The 22,242-nt window shown below is 38.6% G+C and overlaps 1 protein-coding gene across 1 annotated transcript in view; it reads right to left on the bottom strand.

Annotated features, from left to right (window-relative positions):
* Positions 1 to 2,389: 2,389 nt before the first annotated feature.
* Positions 2,390 to 22,242, bottom strand: part of ANK3 (ankyrin 3) — a 361,275-nt gene continuing 341,422 nt past the window's right edge. The window contains 2 exon segments of the mRNA XM_050803013.1: positions 2,390 to 3,819; positions 16,610 to 16,697. Of these exon segments, the coding sequence (XP_050658970.1) occupies positions 16,629 to 16,697 (69 nt within the window). The 3' untranslated portion in view covers positions 2,390 to 3,819; positions 16,610 to 16,628.

The raw sequence follows: 22,242 nt of genomic DNA, 5'->3' as shown, positions 1-22,242 counted from the left end.
AAGAGTAAAAATTCTTCACTTTATGTTCACCTGCTTGCACATATCGTATGTAGCTATCAGTGAATAAGTGTAGCAGATACGATGGTAAATTTCATTTTACTCTATTTTGAACTATCTGCATTTAATTCTATTAAAGAAATGAAAGCTGTTGGGCTTGTTACTAAGGATACTTACCAGAATCTGCTCTATTATTTAATTTTTGTATTGGTACATATTTAGCCAGGTAACCGTGTAAAGAAATTACACCACTGCCTTCCACCTCGTATTATTAAAATAACTCTTGAAAAGTTTGGTTCAAATCTCAATCTTGTAAATGTTTACTTCTGGACAATTTGATCATCAATTCATGAAACAGAAGCAGTGTGATATGCCTGCGAAATTACACACCATGTAATATGCCACAGCCTCTTCAAGCAAAGCAAGAATACCAAGACTCACTCAGATAAGAAGTTAGTTTTTGGATCACTGGCTTCTTTAGAGAGACTCAGAAGATGCCTTATTATTTTTGTGATTTATTTCTGGGCTTCTTACATATCCCTGTCATACAGCCAAACATGAGCTGATGCTGATAATAGTTTATTGGCCATGGAGAAAATCCTCAGTCTTGATGGAACCCCAGGATGACACCAAATGAACAGCGAGGAACATCAGGATGCCAAAAAAGTCCTTATTTACAGAGGAAAGGAGGCTAGCTGCTTATGTGTTCAATGAAGAAATAGATGCCTCTTAAAAGTATTGAAATAATACTGCATAGTGTATTGCCATAATTTGGCAATACAGTGATAGCATATTTTAATTTAATAAATTCAATAATTTAGTTAGAATATAAAATGAAAAAAAACAGCAAATATCCAGAACTTATCAATCACAATTCATTTTTTACAGTAATGTCAATCAATGAAAAGCTTAAATACATATTTATAAGCTGGCAGGCCAAATATTATGTTAGAAATACATAATGTATGTCACATTCAATCCACATATACATGTATAAATATATTCATATACACACATATGCAAGTTAAATCTTGAATGTCATATTTTGGATACTTCTGAGTAAACTTATGACCTTCTGCTAGATTGGAACCAAAGCATATCACATATACCTAAAGTCAAATTTTTGGGTATATAAACACAACTATTTAATACGTAAACAGGTATACATCATTGAGTTTCTGGTTCAGGATAAACACCTTCTCTCAAAGACTGAGTCAGAAATTCATAACTCTTAGATAGGAAGTTAGGACACCTATATTCTGATCCTGGCTTTACAGGCTCAGAACTTTTTGGGAAAGTTTTTTTTTTAAACTTCTCAAGGGTCTAACTTTACCCATCATAAAATAATTTTGGTGCAAGGGTAGTGGCACATTTTAAAATTTGGGATACCACAGAGATGCAACCTAGCCCCATTCTTTAGGCAAAGTAGATTATCTGTGCATTTCTTCTGCATTGATAGTGAGTCCTTACTGGGGACAACTCATTCTACTTGGCAACAATCTTTAATGAACAGGCAATATATAACATTGCTGAAAGTCTCTAAGCACTCATGTAATTTTATAAAAGGATCATTACCATCAAAGAAAGACAGTACCTAATTCATAAAGGAGATATAAGGACTAAGTAAGTAAATGGAATGTGCTTAGAACAGAGAATAGCATGTAGCGAGCACTCCAGTTTTAGTGGTGATGATGACAGTTACTACTATCACTACTACCATATGCTAAGCTGGTAACTAGAATCAAAGTTAAAACAGCCATGGTCTCTGCCTCAGTAGAATTTAGATTCACGCAGTGTATGGGTTGCAAACTCATTGTCAGGATGTACAAATATAAGAAATGAGGCTGTGGCAGTGATACCTGTAGACCCCATACCTGGCTGGAGTGGGCAGGGACAATTTGGCCCCAGCAGGTTGTTACCTTCTGGGAATGAAGTCCATTGTTGCCAAATCTTGCTTTTTAAGAGAAGTTAGCAACTTGATTATGTGAAATCTCCCAACTTGTAAGAATGGACAATAAATATAAATTAATAAAACAAAACAAATGCTCTGTGGGCTAAAAGCAACTGCATGTTGATGGCTCCTAGAAGTGCCAGTCAAGTTTTTGACATGCTGGCTATGGTATCTCCAATTCTCCACTTTTTGAGATGGCCTGAACAGATGTGGGCAAAATTTACTTGTCAACTAATCTTTAATTCTTGGCTCCCCCAAGAAATGCACAGAATTTATAAGCTGGGAGCTTGCAGGGCACATATGAATGTTAGAGACTGTCATCTCATCAGTGACCACAGAGGCACAAAGAGGACCAACGGGGTGGATTGACCAGGACTCATATGACAAGGGATTAGACAACTACCTTTTGCCAGAAAACACAAGGAGACTGTAGAGCACAGATAGGTGAAGAGTTTAACACAATTTATTTTATGCTTAAATAATCGACTAGGTCATCCAGTGTATGGTTTTTCATACATATGTCATTAGAGCTATGTGTCAATGAATGCTGATTTTATGTGAATATAATCAACAAATTAAAGAATTTCACCAAAACCCAAATAAAAATGCCCTTGAAAACACAGCAGCCTTATTAACCTAATATGACACTGCTAGAATGGTTACAAATGATTGGCTTACTGAAAGGTGTCTACATCTTATAGCCAGTACACAATACAGTAATAATTTTACAGCGTGCTGCCATTCTACTAGCTAAGAATTTCTGTTCAGTCCGTTTTAAATACCCCCGACCGGGGCCTCTTATGAGCACCATCCACCTCTAAAGCGGCAAGCATTTACCCCCTTTTAAGCACTAACAGTTAGCATCCCCCCACCCCCTAAAGCAACTACCGTATAGGTTATTTTTTTGTTGTTGTTTTTAGGTCATTTCATTGAAAAATTGGCAATAGCAACAAATATTAGATGAAGGGCTTTGTGTTTACAGATAAAATCTTTTGTGTTGCAGTATATTGTAGTGTTTGCAAAATTGGAAAAGATTTAATCAAAATAAGGTGATACACATGCATCAAAATATTAGTATTCTGAAGAAAAAAATTTTTCACAGAACTACAGAATTCCTCATTTTGGGAATTATTTAAATTTACAGCAGATTTTAAAGATTTGTTTTTCTTTTTAAAATCAAGCTAGCAGTTTTGCATATACAAACATTATAATTGCTAATATACAAGAATCAGTGAAGAGTCCCCCCCAACCCAGAATCCCTCCCTCCTCTTCTAGGGTGAAGTCACTTGAGACCCCTATTTGTTAAATGCATTTGCAATATTCTGTTTGTGTTCTAAGAGGCAGTGCCTTATCAACATTTTATTCTATTTTTCTGTTAGAATTTATACAGTGTTATTATTTACAGCAAAACTATCGATGTTTTAAAAAAGAAACAAATAGTGTTTATACCCTGACAGTTTGGGTCCAAGAAAAATAAGGCGAGCTGTTGTAGATTTAGTAATTTTAGTGTTTCTCTGTGATTTGATCATTCCATCTCCTTCTGTCCCTTCTGATGGCAGGAATTTCTTCCTTTTGTAAATGACACCAAATTACTTGAGATAAACTGTTAACAGCATGGCTTCTTGTATATACACTGCATTGCTAATTGCACACGCGCCAATCCGGAAATGAAAGTGATTTCCATGCTCTGTAAATTGGCTCATGCTAAATTAAAATGTGGGTGGTTTTCTTTTCTTTTCTTTTTGCATAAAAAAAATCATGCCATTAATGTGTGGAAGCAGCGAACACACACACACTTCTCGGTGAATTTTTACTTCCTGCTGACATTTCTTCCATGAATTTCTCAACACTGGCATTAAAAACTTATGATCCTGTGGAAAGAGACAGTAGACAGTGAGCTTTCTTTTTTTCTCTTTTCTTCTTCTTCTTTTTTTATTAAGAGAACTAGTGTAAGCCTTACTTGCCATTCAACAGAAAAGTCTTAGAGAATAGAGGCCCTCCATTCCCTATGGGGTGGTTTAACATGATGCTGCTACCTGCTTGATGCCTTAGAGGGTGTACTGGAAAGCTCTTAGAAGGCAGTGACCTTTTCTAGGTGACCCTGTGACCTCCGGGAGCCTTGCTTATTATTGTATTTGTGTTTTGTAATTGTACTAGACCACCTGGTTCAACTTTTTTTTTTTTTGAGACAGAGTCTTGCTCTGTCACCCAGGCTGGAGTGCAGTGGCCCGAAATTGGCTCACTGCAAGCTCCGCCTCCTGGGTTCACACCATTCTCCTGCCTCAGCCTCCTGAGTAGCTGGGACTGCAGGCACCCGCCACCATGCCCAGCTAATTTTTTGTATTTTTAGTAGAGATGGGATTTCACCGTGTTAGCCAGGATGGTCTCAATCTCCTGACCTCGTGATCTGCCCACCTCAGCCTCCCAAAGTACTGGGATTAGAGGCGTGAGCCACCGTGCCTGGCCCTCAACTTTTATGTAACAAAGTTGTGAGTTGTTTTTGAGTTTCCATGGACCCCCCTAGGTTGAAGGTCACATAATCTGAGCATGCCCAGATGAACTAAATATGCAACCATAGGAGGAACCTAAGTTTTCAGACTGAGGAGCTAATTAAGAAGCTTATGCCTCATGGCAGGATCCAATCAGATAGAGCCTTGGCGTCACCCCATTGCAGGATCCAGTCAGATCATGCCTCATTACCCTATGCTTCTAAAACATGACCCGGCCCCCAGCTTAGAGAGGCAGATTTGAGTGGTTCCTCCTGTCTCCTTGTCAGTCAAGCAGCAATACACCTTTCTCCTGCAAAAACCTGGTGCTAGGTGTTTGGTGTTTGACTTTCCACTGTGCACGGGCAAATACCCAGTTTGGTTCAGTGACAGTTTTGGAGACTGTGTTGGGAAGACCCTCTTCTAGTTCTGTCTGAAGCTCAGGTTATTCAACTGCTTGGGGAAGCCATTTTGTAGCCCTTTGGGCCTTAGTCTTATCTGTGAAATGAGGTGGCTGAGAGAGGTAATCTCTGAGACTTCCCTAAACATCAAAATGTAAGGAGTCTGGGACTTCCATGAGCAGAAAGGGCCAAGGATATGGAGTCAGGATAAAGCATCTCAGCTATTTCTGAATGCTTTGTAAGTCTCTCACTTCTCCAAAAATTCAACTGATTTTTCAAAAGGAGGAAAAGTGTCATTACTTCATTACAATGAAATTTGTTTTCCATAACCAAATTAAAATTAAAGAGAAACTTCTACCACTGCAAAGAACTTTAGCTTTTCTTGTCCCTGTCAGTCATAATGGGACAAATTAATTTTATTTGAGCTTTTCAGTGGAGGCTCCACTGAGAACGTCTTGTCTTGCTGGATGATTCCTGCATAAAGCATCTGTGTTTTATAACCAGTCTTACTGTGTCAAAATAAATCATTCTTTGGCAGAGGTTTTCATACTTTTGTGCACTATTGTGGTATGAATTTGCCTTTTCCATAAAATGAAGTTCTTCCCATATATTGTCTCTCCTCCTTGTTCAGTGTGAAAAGCTGACAAACTTGCATGCCTGCCTCAGAACAAGATACAGCTCCTATAGAAATCCTGAGTAAGACAAGAACAATTTTAAGAATAACCCTGCTCACTCACATATAAACAACAGACTATATCTGCAGATCTAGGACAACCTTTAGAATTCGACCTCTCTTGGGGCCCAGGCGTGTTTCCAGTGACCTTGAAGATGTTTACTTACCTCAGACAAGTATCTTCCTCTTTAGATGGGTCACCTAGGACACCCTGGCTTATGGAAATATGTTGGGTACAGCACTTCCTCTCTCTGCCCCACTACAGGCCTTGGCTTCCTTTTTAGTATTAAAAGTGCTACTGACCTCCATGCCCCAGGTCACTAATGCTTGGAGCCAAGAACATGAAAGTATCAATTCCTCCTATGTGATTTCAACACCCCTCCCCTGTGACTCTGTGAGGTTCCAAAGAAGGAAAGTGACTCACTTGGGTAGATCATCTTGCAGAGGGTGGGCAAATCAGAAGATGATGATCAGGGTTTCCTCACCTGCTTTTATCATTTAATCCTAATCTTTTAGGCACCAGGCTTCTTAGATGGTCCTATGATAATGTTACTATAGTCTCACTCCCTGCTTTCTCTAAACCCCTCCCCCTGACTTTTTGAAGCTTAATATATAATTTATATACCATACTTCAGCTATTATAAATACACACCCAGGCTGGAATGGAATGGCATGATCACAGCTAACTGCAACTCTGCCTCCCGGGTTCAAGCGATTCTCCTGTCTGAGCCTCCCGAGTAGCTGGGACTACAGGCGCACGCCACCAATTTTTTGTATTTTTAGTAGAGATGGGGTTTCATCATGTTGGCCAGCCTGGTCTTGTACTCCTAACCTCAAGTGATCTACCTGCCTCGGCCTCCCAAAGTGTTGGGATTATAGACAGGAGCCACTGCGCCTGGTCTGGCTTGATAATTTTTAATAAATTTATGTAGATGTGTGATCATCACTACTTTTCTCCATGTCTCCTAAAAACCAATTCAACTTCCCAGGTTAATTTCTTAATGAGTAGCAAGGCCTTTCTCTTCTCACCTCAATCCAAGCAAATGTTATCTTTCTGGATATACTGGATATGTTTCTATCATTTTAAAAAATGCTGTGAATTATGCCTACTTATATTCCAGTGAGGATGATTTGGGTGATTTTTTAAAAGTGGGAGTTAGTTCCTCTTATAAATTTTTCTTTTCTTAGTTATGCAATCAGAGCATGTTGGTCCCAACCACACTGGGTACAGGAAGGTCATTCATTGGACAAAAGACTACACCAGGTACCATGTTGCATAAAAAGCATGAGAACCTTGGCTAAGTGACTGTGTACTTACTATAAAAACATTGACACTTGGTATAAACTGTGATGACAGCGCCATCTGATGGGAAGGTGTGAGGGCAGAAGCCATCAAGATGACATTTCAAAAATAGAATTTTGAATCATCTCCCTTTTCTGGTTTAGATAATGGATATTGAGATAGATGCAGTTACACTTAGGAATCTGTCTTTCTTTGGGTTTTGTATGCCTTTCAAACCTAAAGGTGGGAGAAACTAAATCAGAAAACCAATCATTCCTTTTAGCCATTTCACTGTATTTTTAAGAAACATTTTAAAATATACAAAAATAGGGTCAGGCACGGTGGCTCATGTCTGTAATCCCAGCACTTTAGGAGGTCAAGGCCGGGGTGGGGGCGGATCACCTGAGATCAGGAGTTCAAGACCAGCCTGGACAACATAGTGAAACCCAGTCTCTACTAAAAATACAAAAAATTGGCCGGGCGTGGTGGTGGGCACCTATAATCCCAACTACTCAGGGAGGCTGAGGCAGGAGAATTGCTTGAACCCAAGAGGCGGAGGTTGCAGTTAGCCGAGCTCGCGCCATCGCACTCCAGCCTGGAATGACACAGCGAGACTTCAAACAGACAAACAAACAAAAACAAACTTGGAAACAGCAATTCATTGGATTTTCGTGGCGGTTGATACTTTACAGTTAAATATGTACTGCATACATTCAAGTCAGGAGCATGCTCTGGTACAGAACTGATTTGTCTTTTATAGGCGAATGGACATACCTGTGGATTTTAGACCCTAATGCCTAGCTTTAAAAAGGGTCTCCTATCTTTGATTTGGCATTTGAAACTCTCTGGTCCAGCCCAATGAACCTTTTTAGGCTTAATTCCTACTATCCTCCACTGAGGACAGATTGTTTTGCAATCTCCAGTGGTTCTCAAACTTGGTTGCACATTAGAATTACCTGGGAAAATTAAAACAACAATATCCAGGCCACATCCCATACCAGTTTATATAGAATTTTTCGGGATGGGGCCCAGCATCAAAAATTTTTAAAAACTCTAGATAATTTGAGAGCCAGTCAAATGTTCTGGAGCAGTGCTTCTCAAAGTTTAATCTGCATTACGTAGGAGTCTTTGAGTGCAGATTCTGATTCAGTAGGTCAGTGTGTCTGAAATTCTGTTTTTTTTTATTTATTTTTGAGATGGAGTCTTGCTCTGTTGCCCAGGCTGGAGTGCAATGCGTTCTTGGCTCACTGCAACCTCCGCCTCCCGGGTTCAAGCGATTCTCCTGCCTCAGCCTCCTGAGTAGCTGGGATTAAAGGTGCCCACCACCATGCCTGGCTCATTTTTTGTATTTTTAGTAGAGATGGGACTTCACCATGTTGGCCGGGGTGGTCTTGAACTCCTGGCCTCAGGTGATCTGCCCGCCTCGACCTCCCAAAGTGTTGGGATTACAGGCATGTCACCACGCCCAGCCTGAAATTCTGTATTTCTAACAGACTTTCAGGCATGCTAGTCATGCTGATACTGTGGTCCACAGACTTCACTTTGAGGATCTAGATTACATGCCAGGTATCAACTACAAGTTGTTTTCCCACTTCATTGTCTTTGCTCATGATTTTGTGTCCACCTATACTTGCTTCTCTGATGATCATCTGTGGCTAACTCCTCTTCTACCCTTCAAATTTGTTTCAAATGCCACCTCCTTGAAAGTGCAGACTTCACTCTCCCTAATGAAATCTACCTTTGTAGTTCAACTCTTACTCATCTTTAAGACTTAGCTGTGTCATGGCTTAAGGAAAGCCTGAGCCCACTGAGGACAGAGAGGTCTTTACTCTAGTTCTTTGTTTCTCTCCCTACCCACCTCTCCCTTCCCCTTCTTTTCTCTTTTTCCTTCTCTGTAGTTACAGAAATCATGCACTAAGACTTTTTTCTAAAAATTAATTTTAATTACTTTATGTAACTAAAATAAACTACAGTGCAGTTTTAACATAATTCCCAATTCAGGTAGCTTTGTTTTTTCACTAATACCAAGAAATAGGGCTTTTTTGTTTGTTCTTTTCTGTTCACTTGTGAGTAAAAAGTATCTTAAGTCAAACGGCTGGAAAAAAAATACTGGAAAACTATTCATGTTTTAGCAGTGAGAGAAAAACATAACAGTAGGCCGGGTGCGGTGGCCCAAGCCTGTAATCCCAGCACTTTGGGAGGCCGAGACGGGTGGATCACGAGGTCAGGAGATCGAGACTATCCTGGCTAACACGGTGAAACCCCGTCTCTACTAAAAAATACAAAAAACTAGCCGGGCGATGTGGCGGACGCCTGTAGTCCCAGCTACTCGGGAGGCTGAGGCAGGAGAATGGCGTGAACCCGGGAGGCGGAGCTTGCTGTGAGCTGAGATCCGGCCACTGCACTCCAGCCTGGGCGACAGAGCGAGACTCCGTCTCAAAAAAAAAAAAAAAAGAAAAAGAAAAACATAACAGTAATAAAATTTTATTACTGTTATTATTTTTATTAGGTAAAGGTATTTATTCTAAACGGTTCTAAAGTGGGTTAGCTAATTTAACCCTAATAATCATGAAGTACTATTATTTTTTCCATTTTATAGATAAGAAAATGGAGCCACAAAGCTTTTATTTATTTATTTTTTAATTAATTTAGTTTTTTTGAGATGGAGTTTTGCTCTGTCGCCCAGGCTGGAGTACAGTGGTACGATCTTGGCTCGATACAACCTCTGCCTCCTGGGTTCAAGCAATTCTGCCTCAGCCTCCTGAGTAGCTGGGACCACAGGCACGTGCTACCACAGGCGCGTGCTACCACGCCTGGCTAATTTTTGTCTTTTTAGTAGAAATGGGCGGGGTTTCACCATGTTGGCCAGGCTGGTCTCTAACTTCTGACCTCAGGTGATCCACCTGCCTCGGCCTCCCAAAGTGCTGGGATTACACTGTGTCCAGCCAAAAAGAGAGCCATAAAGTTCTCTTAAATAGCGAGCTCAAGGTTACAGTTAATATATAGTGGAACCAGAATTGGAAATCAAGCCTCTAGCTCTTTATCTTGAAGCCAAGGCTTTTGTTAACAGGAATTTTTTAAGGGTAAGAAAAATAAAAAATATATAATACAAAAACGTATTTACTCTATATGAATTCTGGTAAAATATTGGGGAGGACAGGGCCCTGAATTTGTAGTGAAGCAATTCAGCCCATAGCTCTGACTTCTGAGAATCAGACTCAGGAAATCCAGACCTGTCATTAACTGCACTCAGCCTTAGAGATTTTGCTGTCTCTTTGTAACTGTTAATTCCTTAGTAAAGAGGAACAAGAATACCTGTTTTACTAATTTCCTAGGGCTACTATGAGAAACAAGCGATACGGAATAGAAAGTTTTCTGAAGTGTAAACCACCATCACATGCAGAGGATTTCACACACTGCTGTTCTCACTTCTCCCAATATTATATTCTAGCATCACTGGCTGCTGCTTCTTAGTCCACCAGCTTCTGTAATCCAAAGCTCTTCAAGGTTCTATTCTTGGTTCTCTTAATACTAGTAATAGGTGACACTTATTGAGTGCTTACTAAGGAACGTCATGGTTGGAGTTCTGCAGGAAGAGAGAGGTCAGAGGCAATTTTATTTTATTTTATTTTAAGATGGAGTCTCGCTCTGTCACCCAGGCTGGAGTGCAGTGGCGCGATCTCAGCTCACTGCAAGCTCCACCTCCCGGGTTCACACCATTCTCCTGCCTCAGCCTCCTAAGTAGCTGGGACTACAGGCACCCGCTACCACACCTGGCTAATTTTTTTGTATTTTTAGTAGAGATCGGGTTTCATCGTGTTAGCCAAGATAGTCTCGATCTCCTGACCTCGTGATCCGCCTGCCTCGGCCTCCTAAAGTGCTGGGATTATAGGTGTGAGCCACTGCATCCGGCTGAGGAAAGTTTTTAAAACTCTGAAATGTTGCTTTTGAGGACTCAACCTTTGAGCCCCTTCTTGGCTTACTTCAGCTTTCTCCCTAGGTAATCACATCCATTCACTGGTATTCAATACCCAGGTCTTTTGTGATGATTTCCACATTTTGATATGCACAGCCCCAACTTTTCCTCAGAGCTTCGGACTTGTGTATGTAACATAAATACTTGGATGTCTCATAGCATTTCAAACTCAAGTCCAAGCCTGAATGCCTGCCACTCTTCTTAAAACTCACTCCTCTTCCACTATCATCTAGTTGCTTATACCAGAAATCTGGGAATCATTTTTGACTCAATGGTTCTTCTCCACTCTGCCCACCACACTAATCTATCAAGTGCTGTCAGTCTTCCCAGCCAAAGCCACCATTATGGCTTAGTTGAACTGAAGCAATAACTTCCTAATTGGTTACCTTCATTTTATTCTTGTCCCCCTATCCATTCTCTACATAGTCCGTGCTCTTAATTTTTTTTTTTTTTAAAGAGGGAAAAAAGACCAAGTTAGATCCTTGCTTAAAATCCTTCAGAGGCTTCGAATTCTTTTACACACACACACACACACACACACAAAATTATTTTAAATTCAAGGGTACATGTGCAGGTTTGTTACAGATTATTTTGTAACCCAGGTACTAAGCCTAGTACCCAATAGCTAATTTTTCCTCTCCTCTCCCCTCTCCCCGTCAAGTAGACCCCAGTGTCTGTTGTTTCCCTTTTTGTGTCCATGTGTTCTCATCATTTAATTTCCACTAAATGAGAATATACAGTATTTGGTTTTCTGTTCCTGGTTAGTTGGCTAACCAGGTTAGCAATTTTGGTTAGTTTGCTAAGGATAATGGTCTCTAGCTCTATTCATGTTCCTGCAAAGGACATGATCTCGCTCTTTTTTTTATAGCTGCATAGTATTCCATGGTGTATGTGTCTGTACTACATTGTCTTTATCCAGTCTACCATTGATGGGCATTTAGGTTGATTCCATGTCTGTGCTATTGTGAATAGTGCTGCAGTGAACATATGTGTGCATGTGTCTTTGTGACAGAACAGTTTATATTCTTTTGGGTATATACACCCAGTAATGGGATTGCTGGGTCAAATGGTAGTTCTGTTTTTAGCTCTTTGCGGAATTGCCACACCGCTTTCCACAATGGTTGAACTAATTTATACTCCCACCAACAGTGTAAAAATGTTTCCTTTTCTCTACAACCTTGCCAGCACCTGTTATTTTTTGAGTTTTAATAATAGCCATTCTGACTGGTGTGACATGGTATCTCATTGTGGTTTTAATGTGCAATTCTCTAATGATCAGTGATGTTAACCTTTTATTCATATGCTTGTTTGCTGCATGCATGTCTTCTTTTGAAAAGTATCTGTGCATGGCTGGGCACAGTGGCTCACGCCTGTAATTCCAGCACTTTGGGAGGCCAAGGTGAGTGGATCACTTGAGTTCAGGAGTTTGAGACCACCCTGGCCAACATGGTGAAACCCCGTCCTATGAAAAACACAAAAATTAGCTTGGCATAGTAGCATGTGCCTGTAATCCCAGTTACTCAGGAGGCTGAGGCACGAGAATCGCTTGAACCCGGGAGGCAGAGGTTGCAGTGAGCCAAGATTGAGCTACTGCACTCCAGCCTGGGCAACAGGTGAGACTGTCTCAAAAATAAAAGAAAAAACAAAAAGCGTCTGTTCATGTTCTTTGCTTACTTTTTAATGGGGTGGGTTGTTTTTTGCTTGTAAAAAGCAAAAATTGACAAACTGGACCTAATTAAGGAACTTCTGCACAGCAAAAGAAACTATCAACAGAATAAAGAGACAACCTACATAATGGGAGAAAATATTTGCTAACTACGCATCTGACAAAAGTCTAACATCCAGCATCTAAAAGGAACTTAAATTCCCTTTAGAATGAAATCTAAATCCTTTCCTCTGGCCTACAGGGCTCTGAATGATAGTGTGGCTTTTTTTTTTTTTTTTTTTTTTTTTAAATGTTTTCTTGTGCCTATCTTACCTACCACCAGCTCATCTAACATATTTGAAGAAATGGAAGATCACACACCAATCTTACATATTTGAAGAAATGAACGATCATACACTGATCGTTCATTTCTTCAAATATGTTAGGCCTATTTCCTACCTCAGTGTCCTTGCACATGTTGTACTCTTTGCTTGGGGTCCTCTTCTTCTCCATTATTTTCATAATTGGTGCCACCCATGAGGTCTTAATGTCACGATTTTAGAGAGACCTTCCCTAGCCCCCAAGTCTAAGTGCATTCTCACATTCTTTCATTGGATCCTGGACTTTGTATTTTCAGTGTTTAAACATTTGTACCATTTCTTTTTCCCATTTACGACTGGGAGATCCAGAAAGACAGGGACCACGGAGAATTTATTCACTATTGTAAATCTAGTCCTTCCGCTTTAAGCCAGGCAGATGGCCAAATATTGTTAACTTTTTGGCCTCAGATAAAGGGCTGCCTTGACAAGCGTCACCACTCCTGCCACTCTTGGCTTACACATGGCTGTGAGAACTTGAGCATTTTCCTAGAAGAGGTTTAGAGTACAGTATGTATCATGGAAGTCTTTGCCATGGCTTAAATGACCTTTTATCTGGGGATCTTCCCTTGCTATGACCTCACTAATCAGCCCCCGTTTTTGGTATTTGAAGTAAACTCTAGAGATTTAGAAATGAAGTCTTGCTTTGTTAAGAAAAAAGAATAAAAAAACATGAGTTCTTTCACTGTGTAGAGTAAGAAGAAATTTACGATGGGTTGCTCTTGTACCTGCATTTGATTCAGAATTTGTTTTTGGGTCTCTAATGATCAAATATTATTTATTAATATAAGTAGTAGTTAAGATCTATGTTCTAGATAAGTTCAAATTTTATTCTTTTGCTCCCTATCTGTAGTACCTTGAGTAAATCATTTAAGTTTTCTAAACCTCAGTTTCCCCATTTTTTAAAAAAAGGTGTTGGGGGATAGTTGTATTTACCTTATAGCATTGTTTTGGGGATTTCCTAAGGTAATATATAATTATTTACCTAGTGTCTGCCATATAGCAATCATTTCACAGAAGATGACTATTATTATTCTTTGTAAATACTTTGAGAGAGATAGCTTAATGTAATAGAAAGAACGTCAGGCTGAGAATCAATAATCTTGACTTCAAGTCTTAGCTCTACCAGTCATAAACTGTGTGAAGGCAGAAACATCATTTGACCTGTCCGAGCCTTAATATCCTCATCTGTAAAAGGTCACAAGCAAAATGGCCTGACTTGCCATAAGGATTAAATAAGAATGTAAATGTACTTTGTAAAGTATAAATCACTCTATACTATGTACAAATCTTGGAAGTCATTGGCTTTTCTCTTTAAAAATAGGATGGCTATGACTCAATATTAAAGAAAAGCAGGTACAGAGTTCAGATAGCTCAAAATTCAACTGGTTCTACAATGGGAAATACAAATTTTGATGTTACCATCTAGGACACAGTCATATTTGGCAGCATTCTACTTGCTTAGTTTTTTGTCTTTTTTTTTTAAAGAGGCAGCCAGCATGACTATAAAAACTCTCACTATAGTTGCAAATCGATTTTTCTGGAGCACATATATTCAGCCTCCTGGAATTCCAGGCAGTATTCTTGGACTCATTCCCTAAGTTCACTTATGGAAAGTAAGTACTACCTGGAAAGTAAAATTAGGCTTGTCAAGTCACTGTTCTCTCAGTCTGACACATTGTTTGCTTTAGCTGAAGTTATTTTCACATTCATATGAATCTACCCAACGTTCTCTCTCCTTTGAGTGGTGCAGCAAGTGAGTCTGACAACTTCTTTAGAGGATGATTATTTAAAATTTTAAAACCTCCTTTATATTTAGTGAGCAAGCTGTTTTTAAATGAACACAGTCTAAAGGACCCTGGAAGCATAGCACTGTCATATTTTTTGTGTCATTTATTCACACATATTTGGAATATGTCATTGCAGAAAATGGCTCAGCCAGTGTAGGTAACCTTTTTGGTTCTTTTCCACTTGGAGCCTGAGAATATGATTGAACAAGCTGCTAAACTTTAGGGGCGTACTACAGTTGACTGAATTTTTTTCTACTTTTGTTTCATTTTTCACTTAGAATTGCATGCATGGATGAATTCAAGATAATAAACTCATGCTTAGTATTTTGTGGATCTGCTATAGAGAGGCCTTTCACCAGGTTCAGCAGTAGGGCATGCATAGGAGTGGGTTCATTCTAGATACCGCTACATTGATGTCGTCCTTCATGTTCTCATCTTGGATCCTTCTTATCCAATAAAAACCAAGTTGTGTTGATCTTTTTTGATTTAGCCATCCTCACTGCCAAGCTAGCTTCTGCAATAGTCTCTCAACAGGTTTTCTGTTCATTAATTCCCCGGCATTTAGAGCGAGTGATGCAGAACATAAACTAGATCATACCTCACTCTTGCCTAAAATCCCTTAGTGCTTTCCCACTGCTTTTTGGGTACAGCCCAGAAGCCTTACAGAGATGACTGACTCCTACTCATTCTTTAAAATTCAGCTCAAACATCATTCTCAAGGAAACCTTCCCCGTCACCTCTGACCCAGGTTAAGTCTCTGGCAAACAAGTGGACACTGGAGGCAGCTTGTTTGGGTTTGTATCCTAGTTCTGCCACTTTTTACTTTTGTGAGCTTTGGGCAATTTATGTAACCACTTTGGGCCTGTTTCCTCATCTATCAAACGGGGATGATGAAGGCCTTATCCAAGAGGGCTGGCTGTGAGGATTGCCTGAAGAGCACACATAAAACACTGGGAAGAGGATGTGTAGTAAACATTCTTTCCAGAATGCTCTGCAGTTCTTAGTGGTTTTGTCACTGCCATTAAACGGTCATGTGAGAAAGTCTCAAAGAAATGAAGTAAATGTTATACTGAATAAACAAATGATAAGGCTGGGGGTGGGGGAGGGAGAATTGAGAACTTATCTGGACCTTAGTTAGCTCACATATAAAATTACAGGCAGTGAAACTAGGTTACTTCCCAGCTACTTCCCTCAGCACTCTGCATACCAGTATTCTGGCAAGTAGGGAACAGCAGATGCATGAAAATGAAAACTAGAATCTGTTTGCTCTTTCTTACTACTTTAACCTGTGGGTCTAAGAGGACTGGAGGTGAACTAAAGAAATGATTTTGCTTTACCTTACAAACTATAGAGGATTTTCTTTTTCACCCCAAATGGCCTTTCTAATTGTAGCTAAGTATAAATAAATAGGACAATGTAAAAGGAAAATAATGTGATCTATAAAGAAAAGTCCAGGCAAATGTAAACAAAGCTCACTTACTAAACATTTATCTTAAACAATAAACAATAGTGCCATTAACCTCCTATTTTTTCCTTTTGTTTATATAAAACACCAGATAGATATGTCATTTAATTTAGACTTGGAAACTCACTTTATTTTAACCAAAATGATATCCTCAGATGCTGTTCTGCTAAAATGGTGAAAGGCTGGATCAATAAAACTCTCAGAGTATAACTGTAAGAATTATTTGTGGCCAAATAGTCTTCCTGTTAGACTGTATAAGGCTATTGTATTTCATAGTCAGCCTTTACTCTTATCACTATTTATATTTGCTCCTGGAAACATAATTTACAATAAAATTGCTGCCTAATTTATGAGGAGAAAGTTAATGGACTGTGAAACCGAAGTCAAGTTTCATTGTGTATATATATGCAAACATAAACAGAACTTGAAGAACTTTGTATTTGATTTTCCAAGCTGGAATTCAGTGAAAAGGAAAGGACGGGGAAAAACCTGAATCACTTATTTAGTGAAATTTTAAGTTTCTCAGGAATTTAAGTCCTACTGTTGTTGATATGAACACACCTCACCTTGACTGACCGTTCGCTGTTACGAGTGGCTCTTCTTTTCGACGTGCCGGATTTCTTTCTTCGTTTTCACCTTAAAACCTTCTCCCTGCTTTAAAAGGAATGTACATATTAAGATTTCATAGTAAAAGAGTTTTGGTTATAAAGCAGTCCCATTCTGATCCTTGGAGGCTGGATTAGGACAAGTGAAACAGTTTAAAGCACTTTGTCACTTCATGTCCAAAAATACATACAATCTTTAGCTTAACCACACAGTTTAGCATCATCAAGGCAAGCTAGAGAGCACTGTCAAAGTGAATACAACATAATCGTACTTGACAATAATTCAGTAGGTTAGTGATAAATCAAAATAATGAGCAGCCTGTCCATTTCCTATAGTAGGCTAAAAGAAATCATCACCACAGCTCACAAGGCGGCAGAATTGTAACCAATCTGTTGCATTGAGACTCAAACTTCTTAGTTAAGTACTAATCCATGGAAATGCTGTTGATCTGAGGGACTATTTTTTAGTGGAATTGCCAATGACTTCCTCTTACTGTCAGACCAAGGAAGCATCTATTTTCTATAAACAAATCCTCTCTCTTCACTGAGAATCAGGAATATAGCTCCCCAAGAGCAAAGTTGTGGCACACATACTCAGTTTTTACCCTATTTTTAACAGCAAACAAATGAAGCCTTTTCAATTTTCTGATTTGTACTTCTGATAAATTTTCAGTTTACTTTTTCTAATGTAAACATAGTCTATTGAAGTTTCTATTTTTAAATTGAAAAGGGTAGAGATCTGAGAAACAAGTGAAAAATAACCAGAGATGTTTTCTCTGAGAGAAAGGGGTTGATTGGAGGGATTCTTTAACTGGCACATTGGAAATGGGCTGTTATAAACCCAAAGAGGGGAACCCCCTCCTCAGATTAGGATGGAGGAATTCAGATTTCCCACAGAACGTGTTGGAAAGAGAAAATGCATGGATTTGATGTGCAGATCTTGAACTGAGCCTTTTGCCTTTCTAACTTTTAAAGCCTGTGCTGTTGGAGTGCTCTCCGCCCATGTCCCAACAGACACGCAGCTGAAGGCCAAGCCCTGAGTGGGGCTGAGGCACTGCTCTGAGGTTTGGTGGTGAAGGGTTTTATCTTCTTTCTCCCTCAAACTGGCACATTCTGTCCCCTATAAATGACCTTATCTCTGTGAAAATTCTGAAGACAGTTAAAAAAAAAAAAAAAAAGTATGTAACAAAGAATGTTAGGAAGAAAAGTATTTTTCTTTGACTCCGATCAAATGCATAAGATGTCAAAAGCAGCAAACACTTCAAGCTGCCACACTGCAGATGCCAGCTTGTTAGCAGCAATTTCTAGGGAGCGCACAAAGCTTTTGTCCTCTACATTCTCTTTGGCAATCCCTCTCCATTACCACATCATCATGTTTTCTCTCTTGTGGGATAACAATTCGTCTTAATACTTTCCGAGTGATCTGTAGGAAGTAATGGTGAAAAGTAGAGATTTTTCTGTTTCAGGAGGTGACACTACAGCACAAAAGTAGCAGAGTTTTTAATGTAGAAAATCTAAATTCCAAGAGAAGTATGAAATCTCAATGATGATTACTTTTCTGGTGATGAGGTTGCCTTCTTCATCGGTAAATTGTTCTTCTGTGACAGATTCACCAGGAATGTTTTTTGCTTCCTCTCCCTAAAGGATGTGGCATAAAGATTAGCAACATGCTATGGAGAAATCACACTAATCCAAACACCACACACATGCTCTGGAATTTTAGAGAAAGAAGTTGTAAATTCTACTTGCTACTCCAGTGCAAGGAAAAAGGGCTGACTTCACTGACAGTTATTTAGCAGTCAACAACATTCAAGCATTAAACCTCAAGGATGTATAAGAGTGATGGTTAGCAACAGATTCTAGAAGGAAGAATTTGAAAATACATAATTATAGGATGCAGTTACACACTGTAAACCAAAAGGCTTCATATGTCGAAACAAATTTTAGCCAAGGATTAGAGCTCTGATTAGATCGTCTCCCTTTGAGCACTGTTTTTTCTTCATTAGTTCTACCAAATCTCTAGAGATTTTTGTGGATTGAGTTTAATCTAACTTGAACTAAGATAGTACCTTAGTTTGGGCATGATATTTATCACTCTGGTTTATTTAAAAATTCATTCATTAAAGATAATACATACATTTTTTGAAAGATTATGAGAAAAGCTGAGCGTACAGACAGAATACTGTTTTAAAGACTGAATCTTTCATAGCTCCTAAAATAAATGAGAATAACTGTGTCTGATACAGTTACATAGTTTATACACTGAAGTATCTTCATTACTATAGGTAAAAAAATAGATAAAATCAATACCAAGGGAATTTAAGATGATATCTTCTGATCTATGCACCCACAATCTATAAGAACATAAAGTTGTTTTGTAATTAAAAAAAAATGAGAACAAAACAATAGTGTTTTAGTCTTTATTCTGTCATTTTAAGTCAGAATTGCCTCTCTACTGGCTGTAATATATGGCAGTCATAGAATGTGCTCACCATTGGCTGGCATTGACAAAATTATCAGAGCCACTATCTTTTACATTCCAGTAGCACAGAGTTAGAATCTGGCTTTCTGGTTTGTTATCTAATTTTGGAGGGGAAAGTCTGAGAGGTCTCACTCTGTTTTAAAAATAGAATACATTCTTAACTCTCCAGGGTGGGTGCCTATTTTCCTGTTCATAGACAACTTGGTGGATTTAGATGGCTCCACAGTATCTCTCCACTAGCTCTATGATTGTATAATAAGACAATCTACTCAGCAAAAGTAGAACCATATCTGCAATACATTACCTTCATTTGTGTTTAACTTAAGATATGTGCCACTTATAATCTGGGAGAACAAGGATAAAGATCTTAAGGATGGATTAGTATTCCAAGGACCTATTGATCTTTCAGTCAAACTTCTTATTGAAAAGGTGAAATGGATAATGATGCTTGGCAGTGTACAGATGTGGCTTTGTTTTGTTTTAGGGTGAATGGCCAATCACAAAAACAGCTGCCTTCCTGGAAAAGTGAGATTCTAACTCTTTGTGTTACTGGAATGGAAAAGATAGTGGCTCTGATAATTTCATCAGTGCCAGCCAATGGTGAGAACATTCTATGATCGCCATATGTCACAATCAGTAGAAAGGCAGTTCTGGTTCAAAATAGCAGAAGACAGACTAGAACACTATTGTTTTGCTAACAAAGTTTTGTTCTCATTTTTTTTTTCTTATTACAAAGTGACTTTGTGTTCTTACAGTTTGTGAGTGCATAGTTCATGACAATGGGTGGGACATTTACCTGGTTTTTCCTCACTGTGATATAGGTGGAATGAAAATAAAACAAGGTGTTTCTTGATCTTGTTTAGTGCATCCCCAATCTTGCTTATGACAAGCTTGAATCAGCACAGTGAAGAGAGGGGAGAAAAACTGGGAAAATGTAGAGGTCTCATGTAAATGCACTAAAATTTGCAACACATTTTTAATGGGAGTGTTATTTGTATTTTCTATGGTTGGTGGTTTCGAATGTTTGGAAAAAACCCCAAATTTTATTTTAAAAGTACAGTCATAAAGACAGCAAAGAAAAGCCAACAAAAAGTAATGAAAGTTTTCCTTATAGCTTAAATATGAATGACAAATATTTTTGAGCTAACTTTTGGAAATGTCCACCTCTTTGAGTGATAGACAGTTAAAGAACCCAGCAAAATCGCTAAAATGGTATCCTGTTGGGCAACTAATGAATGAATCTTTTTGTGGGAAAAGATGCCAGTTAATTTTCAAATTGTCTGGACAATCTCTGAAAGGAACTATGAAGTAAGCATATGTATAAGCATAGTGAATACATACAAGTGTATTGACTTAGATTAATAGCCTTACAAAAGCAAAACCCTACTTATAAATAATAAGCCCAAATGAATAGGGGAATAGATTAGATAGGAGTTGATTAAATAGATAGGAAAGACAGTAGGGAGTCATAAAATATGTTTTTAAAAAATTTACCCATCTTTAATTCTGTCAACTATATTAGAGACCAAATGTTACCTAGGAGAGAGCTCTGAGGCCTCTCTTCCTTGGGAGAAAGTAATCTCAATGAGTTTTTAAAGTTCTTGAAAACACTTAGTACTTTTAAGTAAACAAAATTGTCTCCGTGGTCTTGTTGACAACATCATTTCTGGCAACCTCCCTTCCCTTCCCCCAACCATTATAAAGGAAAGTTATAGCACGTGTGGTGTTAAATTTTCAGCTCTGGTGACGGCCTTAATGAAAATTAACTGTACTTCCCTCTGGACTCCTGCTAGAAGCACTACATTTTATAACCTCTATTTCTCTTTGAATTTTTGAATAAAATGGAAGAGTGACAATATGAAATGTACCAATCTGCTTTGATGTATACATTAAAACTTGAATTGTCCAAAAATAGGATTGATGTGATATATTTTACAAAAAGCAAGTACTAAGCAGTATCAATAGTATAATCCATTTTTCTGTCTAAGAAACCTACATATTTTACACACATATTTGTATATGTGTGTAAAAACAATCTGAAGCTTGTGAACAGTGGCTACCTCTCGGAAATGGAATGAACGGATAGAACTTACCATACGTTTGAACTGCCTGATTTCAAACGTACGGAGAAACATACATATAAGCTCTTATTTAGAAAACCAGTAAAAATGTTGAAAAATTGAAATAAAAATACAGTTGTACTATATAGTAAAAATTTAGTTATTTGAATTTTATGAAGCTTCACAATAGTTTGGTTGTGTGTTGGTTTAAAGATTTTTACCTTTGCAGTCACTGGATTTGCTAAGCAAATAAGGTAAACTCAGGACTGGTTGGTAACTTAAATTGCTTCTAAGCATTTGAAACCACTGTGATATTATCAAATTGTATCATCAGCACATTCATTTAAGTCCCATGATAAATGGGAGATTTTGTTAACTTGACTCATAGGAGTTTGAAAACATTAAATGTAAAAAGTTAAAACTTCATAGAAAAAGAATGGATCCACTTTGAAAGTAAACAGAAAAGTCACTGTCACCTCATTTATTACACAAATGGAATTCTAAGAAGACAGATTTGCCCAGACTTTCAGCAATCCAATCCTTAGCATACATACTGCTTCCTCTGGGAGATACTTCCCAGCCAGAGCTAGCTCTGGGAGGGATGGAACAACCCCAGAATAGTTTTCAGAACTGGGATACTAAGTGCTAGGGGCCTTACTATGGCAAACAGTGTTAACTATGTTGGTTCAGTCCATGCACGCTTGGACAGCATCCATGAGGTAGGTCAAATTCCCAGCATTCCAGCCCCATCAAATGGTTCCCAGGAATGACAGCCCAATGCTGCCCTCTTCTGTGCGGCTGAAAAGGTCTGAATGGCCAAATACCTAATTTAGTCTAGCAAAAAGTATTCCTTTTTCATTTGTTCTGGAAGAGAAATACATTTGTTCCTTAGTATCCACAGGGATTGGTTCCAGGACCTCTGCGGATAGAAAAATCTGCAGATGCTCAAGTCCCGGATATAAAATGGTGTAGTATTTGCATATAAACTATACACATTCTCCCATATACTTTAAATCACCTCTAGATAACTTATAATACCTAATAGAATGTAA

The sequence above is a fragment of the Macaca thibetana genome, chromosome 9 (assembly GCF_024542745.1).
Source record: "Macaca thibetana thibetana isolate TM-01 chromosome 9, ASM2454274v1, whole genome shotgun sequence".
Lineage (NCBI taxonomy): Eukaryota > Metazoa > Chordata > Mammalia > Primates > Cercopithecidae > Macaca > Macaca thibetana.
This window is presented reverse-complemented; position numbering and strand designations above follow the sequence as displayed.